Genomic DNA, 17,234 nt, shown 5'->3' on the forward strand with positions numbered 1-17,234 from the left:
ACTTTGGCATCGGAGGTTCTTCGGTTAAAGTCCCCCCAATTCATCGTGGGCACGTGAGGCTCTTGGCCTTGACCCTAAGGTGTTAATTGTTTTGTAGGTGCAATTTTGTCCAAGATCAAGGAGGAAGAAATTTGCATCCACAGTATGTACCACGTCTTGGGCGAGCCTACAATTAATGAACAATTTTTTTTAGGATAATTCGAGACTTGCAACGACGAGTTTAGGCAAGATGACTAACAAAGGAAAATTTTGAGTGATTGAGTTACGGTGGTTAGTTTTATATAATAGTTACTAGGGATCAAGTTGTATAAGTACATAATGAGATGTACGAGTTCGAGGTGTTTAGTTATAGGGATTTACGGGTATAGTTAAGGTTCTTTGCATTGCATTCATGCATTGTTATTGATTATATTTGATATTTGATTGCGTGATGCCATGATACTTCATTTAGTATTGCCAGTTTATTATGGTAAGGTTATGTCCTTATTGAGTTGTTGATGCTCATCCCTCTATTATTATGCATATTTGTGAATTAAACAATTGAGAGGGTAGGTGGGATGAGATTGGATTAGTTGTGAGGATAGAAAATTTATTTGTTTTTACTTTTATTTTTAGCCTTGTAAAAAAAATTCTTGATTATTATTTTTTAAATAATTTTAATTTTCACCTTGTTTTAGTTTCTTTTTAGTTTTTATTTAAGGAAAACTAATGAAAAGGATTTGAAAACTTTGAGTTTTAATGATAAGGACAAAATAAAGGGTAAAGTGAATAGTATAAGGTTGACTTTATAGTGTAAAAATATGGTTTTTCATTAAAGTAAACAGTACCGTGGGTTTTTCGTTAAAACTCCTTATTATTTATTTATTATTTAAATTTTAGCTCACGCACTAGGTGTGAGGTTATTTTTTCTACCGACCTAAGGTCCAGAAACTAACAGAATAGTATCATTGTAAAGGCGGAGGCACAATGTTCTAATCAACTTAGTTACGCAAAAGGATGCAATGTGTTGATTTTCTTGAGGCTTACTTTTAATTTAAGGAACTTTAACGAAAAGCTCCTGGTATTGTTCACTTTAACGAAAAACCATATTTTTACACTAAAAAGTCAATCATGATATTATTCATTTTAACCTTTATTTTGTCATTATCGTTAAAACTCAAAGTTTTCAAGCTATTTTCATTAGTTTTTCTTTTAATTTAAGATTCCATGGTGACAATTAGAAGACAAAATAAAAATTGAGGAAAACTCTTCATGGGATGAACTACATGCAAATTTTCACTAATTAAGTCTCACTAACTGATTGGACCAAAAAAAACCATTAAAAAAAACAAAAGATATAAAGAGCTAAGAGCATGAAATAAAAGCACAGAAGTATAAGCAGCAAAGGAGCTCGAAGGCTTTGCCGACATACAACTCTTCCCCATCGTTCCTCTCTTTAATACAGCCCTCCCCGTTTCACTCCAAGAATGTCTCCATGACATCTGAGTACATACCAGCTTCTGCGTTTCGATACCCGACAGGTTGGTGCTGATGGTGATCAACCGAATTCGAAGACGACGAAGCCATCCTTGCAGGCAAAGTAAAGCTCCTCTTGTACTTGTTTTCCATGTGCTTCCTTATGCTACTATCCGGATGGCAGTCCAAGCTCAAAAACTCATTGTGGTCTGAATTTGCATTCGGGTTGTTGTGGTGATGATTTTCGTCCCCGCCTTTGTTTGCCAAGCTCTCCGGATTGAACAAAAGCTTTGCATCATCAGACCGCCCCGTGAGTGCATTGAAGAAGGACAATCCATTAGGCCATTTGATGTCACCTTCATGCTCTCCTCCTCCTCCTCCTCCGCCTCTCATCATGTCTCCTCCCATTTGTGTTTCGGCCGAATGAGGCAGCAAAAACATGTGTGTCTCGTCTTTACCAGCTTGAGGATTGTACCCTAGTCTAGCAGCAGAGTTTTGGAAATTGGGTGAAGGAAGCTGCATGGTTGCTGCAGATGGAAGAGGCCTTTGAGCCCAATTGAAGAGAGGTGGAGAAGGGCGGATTGGCATTGGGGACTGCTTTGAGGGCAGCACCGATGATCCAGAGTTGTTTCGGTTTGATGAAAAGAGTTGGGAGAGGTAGAAACCAGATTGGTAGCCTAGAGATTCAAATGTATGCCTCATTCTTAGCACAAAATGCAGGTCTTCAGGAATCTGGTAACACATTGTTCATACCCTTTTATTAATTTACAAATTAATAACATAAAAATCAAAATTATATCGAAGTGAAAAGAATATATAATCTCACAATCTTGCAGGAGCCCAACTGCAGAAGCCCGTGACCAGCTTGAATTACAGCAATTGTCTGGTGAAAATTAAATTCACTGTTTAAAAACTAAGAACAACAAACAACTAGGGAAAAATTTAACTGTAACTTCAAAAAATGATGAGACCAATAACAGTAAAACAGTAACTATTTTTCTGTTCTGACCTGAATGCCTGACTCAAACTGATCAGTCCATTCAGGAGGAAGCTGCAATAAATAGCACCAAAAAAGGAAAGGTTACCATATCAATCATCAATAATTCCGACCCGCGACTCGGTTGAATACTCTTAACTGCGTGAGCTACAAGCGCTATTGATAAATAAGCAAGAAGAAACATGTGGGTTTGATTACATACAGCATCAAATGAACTTTGCCAGTAGTTGGAGATGTTTGGTTCACACTCTGTGGGTTCTTTGAAGACCCATTTGTGGCACTTATCAGATGCCACCTTCCCCATCAACCTGTTTAAATTAGTGCAATCAATGGGAGCACACATTCACACAACTTATTTCCCATAATATTTTAACAAACGAAAAAATAAATTTACTAAATTTCTACGGGGAAGGAGATTCGAAGTTGGGTCTAGCCCACTTGGATTAGACCCATGTCTGGAAACTCCATACAATTTCATGTCCTGCAAGATTGTTTAGAGAGAGAGAGAGAGAGGGAGGGAGGAGAGAGAGAACAACAACATAAAAAGACATACCAAGTACCCACCCTTCTCCGTAATTATACAGCTGAATGGACATTTTGCTGAAGGCCTTTCTGACAGGATCTTCTCCATCAATTTCTTCCAGACAATCTGATGAAACTCTCGCTCGACAAAACCCATCTTCCCACATCAACATCCTTCACCAAATTTCACAAAAAAGCAACAAAAAAATTACATAAATTTTTCACAACTTGAAAATTTTACTAATTCAAACAACACCAAAATCCCAAAATTACCAAAAACCCATTTGTAAAAACAGAGAGAAAACAGAGCAAAAATTGAATTAAAGAGCTAATTATACTTACAAGCTGCCATTGTCATCCCCAACCTTGCAACCATTACCACCTCTAACTCTCCTGCAACAAAATAATAACAAAAAATGAATTAAACCCAGAAAAGGAAACCATCTAAAAATCAAAGTATCCAAAGTTCAACACAGATCAAGGGTAGATAGAGAGAGAAAGTAGAGAGAGAGAGAGAGAGAGAGAGCGGTGCATACGGGCGGGGACGGATAGTCCAGAAGACAGAGTAAGTCCAGTCAGTGTTGAGACAGACGGTTCTGAGGGCCTCATGAAGGGCCATCATCCCAACAGCCTCTTTGCTCCTATCTGTTGCTCCTGAGCCCACCATAATCTTCTCTCTTTATCTCTCTCTCTCTCTACCACTTTTCCTTTTCTTCTCCCTTCTCTCTCTCTATATCTATCTACTTCTGCCTGAAAACACTGCCACTAGCTACCTCAGCCTACTTCTCTGCTAAACTCAACTCAAATTTTCTATCTTCTTTGGCACCTGCATACTGCTTAACCACCACAAGGCACAAAGGCACACCCTTTATCCATCTCTCTCTCTCTCTTTCTTTGATTTTCGATATTTCGTTCAGCAACTTTGTCTTTGTTTACTATTCCTGCTTTGTTTGTCCCAAGTAGTCAGGTTTGGGTTTTCTTGAAGGGTTGGGTTAAAAAAGCAGGGTGGGGGGGGAGTAAAAAGTGGGGGTTTTGGGAGTTGCAAGTATTTAGGCACTGGAAAAACACTGCGGGGATCAGCTTTTATCCTCTCTCCTCTCTTGCAAAGCCGAACACTGAGAGAGAGAGCGAGGGGGTACCGCGCGTGGGAAAAGTAAAAGAAGGGTTGTGTGAATGTGATTTTCATAGCGAATTACCATTCTACCCTTTTCTTAGGATTGTCTGTTAGTTTAGGTGTTGGATTCCTCTTGATTTTGGCGACAAATTTGGATACCGAAAACACAAAATCACGTTTTTTATCATTTCACTTGGATTCCTTTCTGTTTGATGACTAATAAAGGTATTAGAAACGCAAATCACATTTTGTATCATTTTACGTTTTAGCAATAAATACAAAAATTCTCCTTTAACCATTGATGACATATGACAAACATTTATTAAGAGATAACTTTTTAACACGCAACAAAAATTTAAAGGACAATTACCACCATTGAGCCTGTTCATTAGTTGCACGACTGAATCCTTTGTACAACAAAATTGATATATTTCATTTTAAAAATATATTAATAAAAAAATTATATATCATAATTTTGAGCAAAATAATAAAATCACAAAAACGTATTTCAGATACGTTGAAAAGCTCTTAAATTTGGCCTAGTTACGTGACAGATTCTTTTAGAACGAATCAGTCAAATAGCTAGGCTTTTCCCACCAAACCCATTTTTCCAACAATTTTTACTATTTAGATGACGTGGCAATAGCCAACTATATTTCAGCATGCATCAGATCAAACTTTTCGTATTAAATGAAAATTATAGGCATATGATTAATTGTGTGGTAGAAATTAAGACAACAAAGGAAAAGGCAAAAGGGAAGGAAGAAAAAGGTTAATTTTTTTAGTGGTAAAAGTAAAAGACATCATAAATTGGTTGTGGTACGATGCAATTTTTCACTTTAAGCCACTGATTAAGCATTAAATAACGGTGAATTTGAATGATTAGTAGTATAATTGAACTTTGTGTTTGGGAAAAGTTTCATGTTCAAGTCACTAATAGTGATTAATAGTAACAGAAATTTGGCACCTATATAAACGTGCTTTGAAGCTGGACTTTGCCAATTACCAATTAGCAAATGCATTTGGACATAAATAGGACAAAGTCACCAAAGTTTTCTCCTTATCTCTTGCTTGTTGAATAAGTATACATTGCACAATTAGTTACATAGACATTAGGCGTTCCAAAATAGATTGGAAAAAAGAGTGTGATTCTAATAATATAATAGTCAAAATCCTACGGCAGGCCGGAAATTCTGAATGCTATGAGAGTGCTTTTTTTTTTTGAGTTCAATGTATTGAAAAGTCGTTGGGTTTCACATTTAATATATACAACTCATCTGCATCAAACTCATACCATTGTGACAACAGTGTAATACGAATTAAATTCAAAGTGTCTAATTCCTAGTATAGGTATCACAATCACCTAAACCATTGTGTATCGTTCACGGTTGTATTGATAACATGTATAACATCATCATCTACTTTCATCCCGTGTACGAGGAGGGTTGAGGCAATATAGATTCAGTTTTGTTGTGCATGTTAATAAATAAGTAGTGGTACAGAATGGAGAGATAAACTTATGATATTCCTAAAACTAACATTGTGATACCATATTAGACAATTCCACACCAAAATCTTAAGCATTAAGGAATAAGGCAACAACGTTCATATAAATATAAAAAAGAAGAAGAGAAATTCTAAGAGAATTCTCTAAAAAATGAGACTATCTACCAGTTTATGTTTTTTACGCAATATTTTATAATGTAGATATGAAAATTAAATTTAATTAATTCATAAAAAAGTTCATCTTTGAGAGACTCTCTTTAGCATTTCTCTAAAAAAAATATTTTTCTTCGCAATGTTACCTACTTAACCTTACTTAAATCTAGAATATCAAAAAATGAAAGATAAGTAAAACAATTGGGATGGCACAGAATCTTTACCAGTCAAAGGCGTAAGGTGGATACTGATGGTTAGATTTGGATTAATATTTTAAGACAATATAATATTGTTGTTATGTCAGTTTCAAGGACATAAACGTAGTCTAATCATAATAATATTGTAGGGTTCGAAGTATAAAGATGGCTTTTATCATTTGAGCACTCTTCCTCTTGTTATTGCCTTACCTTGCTTCATAACTAAGGTGATCGCAACTTCTAATTTGCCCTTCAATTTTATAAAAACAAAACTCTAATAAGTAGAGGATGTTTGTTATTATTATTATTATTATTTTTAGCAAACAATATTGTAAGGAGGGGACGGGCTTAGCCTCACAATGTGATGACAATAATGTGATTCAAATTTGTCTTTGGCGAGAATCAAACCTAAGATCTTTTACTTACAAGTGAAGAAAAATACTATTAGACCGTAGTACTAAGTGACAGAGGATGTTTGTTATTAGCAGATGATACTTGCATTCACCCCAAATTCATCTTACGTTGCGAATAAAATAACATTTTAATCAAAATTGTTCAATTTTCTAATATTCATTTAAAGATCATTTTTACATAATCATTTAAATTTGAGATCCGATTGGTCATCTAAATACATGGAACAAATCAATGGCGTAAAGACCAAGTAACATATTCATGATGAACCTTTTATTTATTTAATATATTAAATAACTAAACAATGTCTAATTCAAAAGTTTTTTTTAATTTTTATAGGTATGATCCTTAACTGGTTTAAATAATTGAACAATTCGGATTATGAAATTTGAACAATTACATTATTAACAAGAGGTAAATTGGGGTGAAATACAACTATTATTTGTCATTAACACTTTAAAAATGTCAACTTAAATTGTTTTCTTTGTAAATTTAACTTTGTATTTTTATAAAATTCAATATTACATGATGATTTGTTCGAAGTGCTAATGTATAACTCCCTAAAATTAGTATGTTTTACCGGGGGGAGGGGGTGGATTTGGATGAATTTTAAAATCCTTTAAAATCTTTTAATTTACTACACCTAAATTTGAATAGATTCTAAAATCCTTTAAAATCTTTTAATTGACTACACTATGATTTTAAAGTCTTTTGCGAGTTTGACTACACCGCCTTAAATTCTAAAATAATTTATCCAAGATGATTACATTAGAACACATGGGGGCAATATTGTCTTTTCAAACAAGATGGTGCTCTTGTAGGAAAATGGTGCTCATCTGCTTACACGTAACTACGAAATAATAATTAAACAAATCTTAGAGAGAGAATAAGGGAGAGAGATTTAAATTCTAAAATAATTTATCCAAGATGATTAATTAGAGCACATAGGGCAATATTGTCTTTTCAAACAAGATGGTGCTCTTGTAGGAAAAAGGTGCTCATCTGCTTATACGTAACTATGAAATAATAATTAAACAAATCATAGAGAGAGAATAAGGGAGGGAGATTAAGGTCTCACGTGCGCACGTGCGATGGCAGTGAGTCGGTGCATCGTTTCTCATAAAGAAAGGGAAACGCACGAATAGCGGGGGAAGGAGCGCACCCAGTTTTATAATTAACAAACAAAATTCTAGAGTAAATTGTAATTATGGTTGCTTAATTTTAACTTAATTAGAGCAATGATCCCTTAATTAAAAATTCATCATCATTGGTCCCTCAACTCATCAAAATGTGCAGATATGGTTCCTCAACTAAAAATTCATTACCATTGGTCTCTCAACTTTAATTCAACTAGAGAAATGGTCTCTCAAGTTTAACTCAATTGTAACAATGGTCATTCCAACATAACTTGTTTTGACACAGTCGACAAAAATGACCATAATTACACACTTTGATGAGTTGAGAGACCCTAATTATAAATGGTTATTCCAATATAACTTATTTTGACAAAGTTTTGACGAAATTGATGAAAATGACCGTAGCTACACATTTTGATAAGTTGAGGGACCAATGGTAATGAATTTTTAGTTGAGGGACCATTGCTCCAATTTGATTAAAGTTGCGGGACCATTGCTATAATTTACTAAAAAATTCCAAGACTTTTCTATACTAGGAAAGTTTTTATCTACTGGGACTAACTATACCTTTGTTTCCCAAGTTATTACCTCAGAGAGAAATACTAACAAGACTTTCTCAAAAATTGAATTTTTAATGGACTCTGTCAGTTCATGTTTTTTACCTAATTTTTTATTTGTTGGCATTAGAATTGATGATAAACTGTATGATGACAAAGAGTTTTACTTTCGAGATAGTAGGACAAGCTTAGCTTAAAGATGTAACAAATAAGAAAATGTTTTGACATTAATGACTGAAAATGGATTTAAATGTTTTGACATTCAACAATTTTCAACTTTTGTCCCAAATACTAATATTTGACCATGTCTTTGTTTGTTTGTGTTTTTTTTTTTTTTTTTTTGACAAAACTCCCTAATTTGAGGAGGAGATCGAACTTGGCTGTGAGTAACCAAGTACAATTAGGGGTGGGTTCGGTACGGTTACCGTACCAAACCCCTTGTACCAATTACTATATCAAACTTTCGGTTTGGTAAAATCTATTACCATTACCGTACCAAACTTTTAGTATACCGAAGTGCGGTATTGCTAAAAGTTCGGTTGGCATGGTATGGCAATGGTAATTGCCATTTTGTTTTGGGACAAAATCTGTTTTTGTTTTTTTAACCCAATTCGACGGCAAAACTTTTTTTTTGTACCTTTATCTCATACATTATAGATTAAATTCATCTATTATTCATCATTCACAATTCACACACATAATAATTCAAATGATGCATCAAGATTCATCATGAAAATTAAGCTTACAATCCAAATAGAAGTTACGAATCAAAACAAATAGAAGTTAACAATCCAAATATAAATTAAAGTTTCAAACCAAATGAAAATTGGAAGTAAACTTCAAAAAGGAGAATTCATTGATCGATTATTCAAGCTTAAAATGTTGAAGCTTGTGGAAGAGGCATTGAACTTGTAGAAGATTGAGTTTGTGTCAAGCCTACATTACAAACAAAGAAAACATATTAATTAGTAGCAAGAATAATTAAAGTTGAAAACCATTTAATAACAAATTTACTAACAAAATTAAAGCATATCTTTCTTGTTTTCTCTTCTTTCATTTCCTTGTAAAATTGAAGCATATCTTCCGTTGGTTCCTTGTAGAAGTTTATTCATCTGCCCTAAGCCAACCACTAGTACGCTCTAGTGCCTTCATAATTTTAGGAGTCAAGGATACCCTAAAGGGTCCACAACCCTCCTCCCTAGGCTAAATGCATTTTCACTAGCAAAAGTAGAAGTGGGGGTTACAAAGATATTTTGGCTATTTGTGAAAGAATTAGGAACTCTTTTGTGTTTGATTTCCACAATTTCAAGAGATCAAAGTCGCCAACAACAATACTAATATAAGTAGGGTTTTATTTTCAAATTATTGGAATATTATAAATATGTGTTATATAATTATCTATTATATAGTTTCTAAATTATATATTATATTGTATTTTCGGTATGGTACGGTAATACTGTGATAATGGTATCCATTACCAATACCGTACCATTACCGATTGGTACAAAAAATTTGGCACAAAATCGGTATGGCACGGTTGGCAATTCGGTTGGCACGACAATAACCTAGGCCACACAACAATTATATAACTTATATTCGCAACAAAGAATTTTTGTGTAGCTTAGACCTTCTACATTGGATCAAAATTTGATTGCAATGCTGTGATTTTATACACTAAATAAGAACTAAAATTAAGAAAATAATAAAAACTAACAAAGTCTACTATTAATATATAAGATTCACTTGGTGTTAAATTCACACCATTATTAAAATACTGCATAAAAATTAAATTCAGACCGATTATTTCTATATTTCTAATTATTTATTAACAAATTCTATTTGTTGACAAAAAGAAAGTGAAAAAACAATTTATTCTTATATCACAAAATAAAATTATGGCCAGTAATGTAGTACTGCACAAATTAAATTTTGCCTTTTTTTCTTCAAATGATAATATCTCTAATTTAAGACTCTAATTAACTTTAATATTATGGTCTACCGATATTCCTCATCACTTGTAAGTGAGAGATCTTAGGTTCGATTCTTACCAAAGACAAATTTTAACCACATTATTGCTAACCCGTTGTGAGATTTACCCCACTCTTCCACTCTCTTAGTGTAAAAATATCATGTGTTAAAAAAAAAAAAAAACTTAATCCGGATCCTCTTTGTGAAAATTCCGGAGATCAGTGAATCATGGCTGATTATTGTACATCATGTGATAATAAATTATTTTAAATATTTTTATTTAAAATTAAACACAAATAGTACTTAACAAAAATTAATCATACGATATATAATAAATAGATAGAATTTACAAATCTCTAAGATCTCAACAAAATGATCCGGAGAGAATTCTGTTGGAAATTACAGTGGAAGACCAATAGAAACCCAAAACAAACAAAACAAAAAGAAGAGAGGTTGGAAAAACAAAAAAAGAGAAGCACACGAATTGCGGGATGTGCTTCCTGAACCTGCGACAACCTCCTCCCATAAACCACGCGCTCTGTAAGACACGGACACTGGCAAACTGAAGGATGGTGGGTCACCACGGAGCGTGGGAGACTGGGCGCGTGATCTTGGTCTCTGCCGAAAACAACAAAATGATACGTCAATCGGAATCGTTGGGCTTCGCTCTGCTCCGCGTTGACCGGCCCAAGCCTCGCTCCAAACCCATTTGACCGTATCTCTTGTGGGACCCTACTTCCTATTAACCTAATCCAGAAATTGTAAATATTTCCATCCCTTGTATTTTAACAATGCTATGAAACGACTGATGGAGGACAAATACACTGCATTTCCCAAAGTCATTAGTTCCAAGTTTTAACTACACTAAAATATCACGCAATTGGTTCCAAGTAGGGGAAATCTTATGAATGATTGCTTAGTCGTTGGTGTATCTGTCACATTTAGCTCCAATTAACTCTTAATTTTAATTCTACTACATAACAACGATGCTAAAATTTGCAGACTTGCAATAGTACTTAAGCGGTAACTAATTAGAAAGTTAATACGATGATAATAACTTGTTTAGAATGTTTCATAATTTAATCTCATGATTTGATCCGTTATTTTTAGGTCATCAATTAAAGACCATCCTCCACAAAATTCATTCAAATTAGAAATTAATTAGCCTTTTGATTATTGCCATTAACATTTTATTTTTTAGGGACAACGTTCTTTTTGTATGTGTATGTTGAATGAGGATCCTCTCCAGATCCTCTTTGTGAGGATCATTGGGATCCTCAAATCGTGTCAATTCATTGTACATCGTGCGGTCATAAATTATTTTAAATATTTTTATTTAAAATTAAATATACACAGTAACTAGCAAAAACTGATCGCACAATGTATAACAGATACAATTTGAGAATTCTCGTGATCCTCACAGAGAAGATCCCGAGAGGATCCTCATTTGTGTATGTTGTCCTAGTTAAATAACTAAAAACTTTTGAATTTGAGTAAGTTTCTGCAAAATGATCTTTTATTGATGATTTCTAAAGTGATCGATTCAAATCATCGCAAATATTATGGAGCAGACCTAAACAAGTGGTGGGTAGCAACCCTTTCAACTGTTTTGATGATTTATATTCGAAGCACGGTACCTTATTGACTTTCAATTTCCGTTGCCGAAGGAAGGACCCAAAAATAAGCTATGCAAACTAGCTAGTACATCATCTCGATCGAGCCTACGTGCATCGGTGCATGCATGTTTGGGTGTTAGGTTTCTTACCACGAAAGTTTATATTTTTGTAAATGCAAATCGACATACGTATCATCGACTAATTGACTAACTATATAAACAGCTAGCAGCAATAAGTACTGGTGAAGTCGATCTTTCATCAACTAGCAGGATCAGGCACAGTATGTTAACCGATTATTGAGGCGAGAGTCGAGAAGACAGCAAAAACCAAAAGAAAGAACAGTTGGCTATTTCCCTAGTTTACGTTGATATATAATGTTGCAACCAGCCGCGTAGTTAATTTTGTCGTACATTTGATAACCATTTCGTTCTTAAAAAGTAAATACTAAAAATTTGTAGAGTAACTGTTTTCAGTTTTCATACTAATTTCATGAGTTTTTAAAATTTAAATTAATTTTGATTTTTCTAAAAAAATGAAAATACTTACTAAATAAGTATTTAAACTAAAAATTAAAAACTAATAGTTGAAGGATTCCTAGGAAAACTAACGAAAAGTAAAAAAAAAAAAAAACACTTTAGTTTTAATGAAAAATGACAAATAAAAGTGTAGTGAATAGTACCATGGAAAAGTACAAAATGTGATTGTTCGTTAAAAGTGTTTCATTAAAACTCCCTTATTTTCCATAAAGAAAAAAGAATGACAAATAACTTCATGGTTGAGCTGAATATGCAGGTTTCAACTGAAACTTTTCATGCCGACATGTGGTCTCCTTTAACCGGCTAACTAATAAAATGGATGGCTCGATTGATTGCATAGGAACTTGCATGCACATTGGTTGGCGTTTATAGGATGATATCATGATACCCATATTTCTCAGGCAGGTTAATTAATTAGTTAATGCCACTGTTTAACTTAGTGCTTCATTATTACGTACAAAATTAGGTAGCTGTGTTTTATATAATCGTGATGCCATATAATCTCCCATACATGCTCATGAGGAATATGCAGGACGTGATACGTCTGCTTTGGCAACAATTGGCATGCATGAGTCACATGCGCACACACGCACTGTAATGTATGAAGATTTTATGTCAAATAATTGAGTATGGATCCATAGTATGATGAGCTAGCTGGAATCTATGCAGTGACGGAGTTAAGATTGTAAGAGTGGTAGAAAGGGTGTCATTAGCTTAAGTTGCATGCTCTTTTTTATTATTTATTTATCATTTTATTCATGTAGCAAAAGAGTTCTATGTACCTATATAAGCTAGGCTTAAGGAATACATACGGATGCAATTAGAAGTGCGACCCTTTTATGCGCAGATAATAGACAACAAATTTGATCACCACCTACTTTTAAGTGGAGGTGAAAATTAATACCGCATTATTTACTTTCAATGAGTGATTTAATCTAACCTCCACCACACAAATCATAAAATTAAATTTATCTAACGATATAATAGAGTGGTAATGTTTATCACCAATATGGAAGAAAATCTATTATCGTTGAGTTAACACCTACTGCAGCAAAGTTAATTACTTGGACATAAATTCTATAAAATTAGACGAGTCAAATTACACAATAAAATCGGATCATCGAATTTACAATGGAGTCTACCAAGGAATGCCCTCCATCGCCACAAATGGTAAAATTTAAGTTATAGCTAATTCGGCCCAATAAGCTAATTCTAATTCAACCCAATCCATATGCATATATAAGAGTTCTTGGTCAGACTCAACACGCCTATAAATCAGATGATCATGTAAAAATGATAAATCGGTCTGCATGTCACACGGCAAGAATTGTATGTTATATATCAGTTCAGATTATTCATTTTTCTAATACTAAAATTAATAAAGTAAACACTAAAAAAATTAAGATTTAATTCGTATTTCAAAATTTCAATTGCCCTTAAAAGCAGATTACAGAATAAAGATTAATTTGTTACAGAAATTAGCAACATTTTTGTTCTCTAATAAAAAACATGAATTATTATGGTAGCCAGCTGGGTGAAATGAATAATTTGAGAATGTTTGATAATAATTGAGATTTGCTTATTCTCCCTCTTGTTATTAATCACACGTAATGCATGGTCACGAACGCAATGCATCTTCTCGATGCTGTCATTCTTTTCCTCCCAATGCATAACGTGAAGTAAAAAAATAATCAAGGAAAATATAAATGCGGACTTTTAGGTGAAAAGACAAAATTATCCTTGAAGCACACCGGAACTTCCACGCACAAGCAGCGGGCAATAACGGCTCAATCAAGGTCAAAAGTAATCAAAATGGTATTCTTTTAAGGAAACTTTAATGAAAAACTCAAAATACTGTTCACTTTAATGAAAAACCACATTTTTACACTAAAAAGTCAATCATGGTACTATTCACTTTACCCTTTATTTTGTCCTTATCGTTAAAACTCTAAGGCCCTGTTTGGCAGATCGGATGAAGGATCGGATAGGATTAGTTATACCGAGCCGGGTGTTTGGCGTCCCTTCGTACTAAATAAGCACCAGATTAATCTAACCGGTCTGCTTATTTAAGCAGGTATACGCCTGCTTAATAAAACCAACCAAAAGGCTCGGATTATTTAAGCAGGTCGTCGTCCTCCCCGTCACCTTCTCTCGCCATTGTCGTCCACGCCGTCACCTCTCGCCATCGCCGTCCTCGCCGTCCTCGCCGTCACTTCTCGCCATTGCCGTCACCCCTCGCCGTCACCTTTCGCCTTCTCCTTGTGGCCTTCCTCATCGCCTACTCGCCGTCCTCCCCTGCAACTAGGTCTTGCAAAGAAACATGGTGCGGCTGACAAATGATTTCAATTTGGGATTCTGCTGCAACTGGTTGTTTGAATTTATTTGGGATTCTTCTGCAGTCGGGGAAAAAGAAGAAGGGAGAAAGAGGGAGGGAGTTTAGGGGGTGCGGTGGAGAGATATGGGGAACAATTATTTGGGATTATGCAGTCGGGGAAGAAGAAGAAGGGAGAGAAAGGGAGGGAGTTTGGGGGTGCGGAGACATCTAGGAACAAAAAGCTGATTTCAGTTTTTTTTTTTTTTTTTAGTTTAATTTTATTTTAAGTTTGATTCCTCTTATCCGGTATAATACCAAACACAGTATAAATAATACGATTAGTCCGATACTGCACCAAACGCTCGACTAATTTAGTCAGTACTATCCGATGGCTATTTATCCTATCTGACAGAAATAGTCAGTACAGTCCGAGCTGCCAAACGAGGCCTAAGTTTTTAAGACATTTTCATTAGTTTTCATTTCTTTTAAACCCTCTCATAACTCCTCATCAAATCCTCACCCACAAGGTAACTCCCAATTATCCTTTTCAAATTTGAATTAATTACCAAAATTAATTGATTGCAAGATATTATTTGACATAATATCTTGCAATTAGAGTAAAAAACCACCATAAGTGGCCGGTCCCCATTTCTCCAAATAGGATCGGTCACACCCCTATAAATAGCCATCACTTCTACAAAAAATCTAAGTCCAAATAGGATCGGTTAGAAATTTGTTGTATACACAATTTCCTTGCTCTTTCTTCTCTCTCCATCACATTCATACAATTTCTTTTTAGTTATTTATAAGGGAATATAATTCGGTTTTGCTAATTGAATATTCTATACTTTGTTGTATCCTGGAAGTGATTTGCCAAGAACCCTTTAGCAAACTCATTCGAGTGGGGGCAAATAACACTTTAAGGATGCAACAAAGTATGAAATATTTGATTAGCAAAACCGAATTATATTCCCTTAGAAATAACTAGAAAGAAATTGTATGAATGTGATGGAGAGAGAAGAGAGAGCAAGGAAATTGTGCATACAACAAATTTTTGAATGAATCCTTTTCTACTAATGTCACCAATATATATAGAGAGAATTGCACATTTTACACATATCTTTTGGTTTTGGGTGTGTCCTCTCATCATGAGACACAACTGAACATTGCAACAATGTTTCTAATGTATATGTCTGATACAAGAGGCATAAAGAAATGCATATGTACGGGATGCATTATGTCTTTTCGCCAATAGAAAAAAAAAGGTGCACTGTTTCATTCCAAAAGGTATGATTATTGGGTTGAATCCCATCCCGTCAAACAGCCGCATATATATATATATATATATATATATATATATATATATATATATATATATATATATTACATTATAGTATACTCTTAAAATATTCAACAAAGGTAGAAGGAAGCTTGAATACAAGACCCACCCATTTAGGGATGAAAGTCGGCCTTAGTGATCCAAGGGTACTGAGTGGAAGGGCCATCCCTCAATGGATAAAAGTTACCCTAAGATAAAAAATTCTCCCAATATCAATAGGTTGATTGTTTACTACTGGAAATGACAAAAAGGACGATATCAACATTTCCCAAACGTAATCCCTTGTATAGGCGTTGAGGTGGACGTACACTAAGATGGAACAGACCTGCCAATATGCCCAAGGTCTTTGCTGCAATATGATGAGAGGAAATAAATATATAAAGTAACAAAGCCATCATAGTAGTTTTGAACTACTCCAAAAACAAAAATAATGGTGGTTATTGGATCATTTACCAACCCGTCTAATAGACCCTATATAAAAAAAAAAAATTATTGTTTTTCCCCTTGATTTCACGTTCTTATGTAAAAATTTTATGGCATAATTTTGTTTTTATTTTCTTATAATATTAACTATTATTGGGAATAATGATTTAAAACTTAATTCGTTCAGGGCATGTTTACATGCCTGCAATTGGAATCAAAAGTCAAAGTATTATTTTGATTACAGGTGATTTGTGTTTACCAAAATATGAAGGAATGGTCATACAAAAAAGGGAATTGAATCCCTGAGGGGAAGTATCTATTGAATTGCATGTTGTTCTTTCTAATATCTCAATTCCTCAAGTTGTTTGATACAACCTCTGCACATAGTAACCAGTAGCATGTGTGTATTGATACCGAGGAAAACCTTAGAAGTTGTAGGAGTTCTATTCCGTCTTTGTTGTTTTCAGGAGAGACATGTTAGATGCAAAGCAAATAAAACAGAGATGAGGGAGGGAGAGAATGGTAATGGTGGTTGCTGCTGAGAAGGTTACTATTGGATAAGGGAGTGGTGAAGATAGATGTGGGGAGGAGAGGAGAGGATGGGTCTTCTTGGCCTTTAAAAAATAGCAAAATGGTATTGGCGGCTGGTTTAAAGAATTTAGTCACCTAGTATCATGGTTTGGTGATATTCATGTAAACACAAAAATCCTATAGCAAATAGCAAGAGAAACACGTTTACAAAGTAATATTTGTATTAAAGTAAATGTAGGGTTACAATCTTTACAATTTGAATCCTCTGATTCGATCTCTCAAAAAACAAGTGTGTAGTGTTGTTGATCCAAGGGTCGCGATTACTTGATCTTGGACGAAGGAATGCCACAATGTTTTGGCTCTTGACAATGAAGGAACTGGCACGTATGTGTGTGCTTGGTGGTTCTTCACGGGTTTGACGAAGAACGCCGATGGTTTTCGTGTTTGAGTATGAGTTTG

The 17,234-nt window shown here is 34.4% G+C and overlaps 1 protein-coding gene across 2 annotated transcripts; it reads right to left on the reverse strand.

The window, feature by feature from the left end:
- Positions 1-1,252: 1,252 nt before the first annotated feature.
- Positions 1,253-4,069, reverse strand: LOC103448710 (protein RICE SALT SENSITIVE 3). Of its 2 annotated transcripts, none has more exons than XM_008387978.4 (7): positions 3,511-4,069; positions 3,317-3,367; positions 3,017-3,148; positions 2,655-2,760; positions 2,465-2,506; positions 2,282-2,338; positions 1,253-2,187 (listed from the first exon to the last, which is right to left on the reverse strand). In XM_008387978.4, the coding sequence occupies exons 1-7, from the start codon at positions 3,639-3,641 to the stop codon at positions 1,456-1,458; spliced, it is 1,251 nt and encodes a 416-aa protein (XP_008386200.2). In that variant the 5' UTR covers positions 3,642-4,069; the 3' UTR covers positions 1,253-1,455. The 2 variants fall into 2 exon arrangements, with proteins under 2 accessions (XP_008386200.2, XP_028944863.1); XM_029089030.2 differs by having other exon boundaries at positions 3,006-3,148; positions 3,511-4,032.
- Positions 4,070-17,234: the final 13,165 nt, after the last annotated feature.

The sequence above is a fragment of the Malus domestica genome, chromosome 11 (assembly GCF_042453785.1).
Source record: "Malus domestica chromosome 11, GDT2T_hap1".
Lineage (NCBI taxonomy): Eukaryota > Viridiplantae > Streptophyta > Magnoliopsida > Rosales > Rosaceae > Malus > Malus domestica.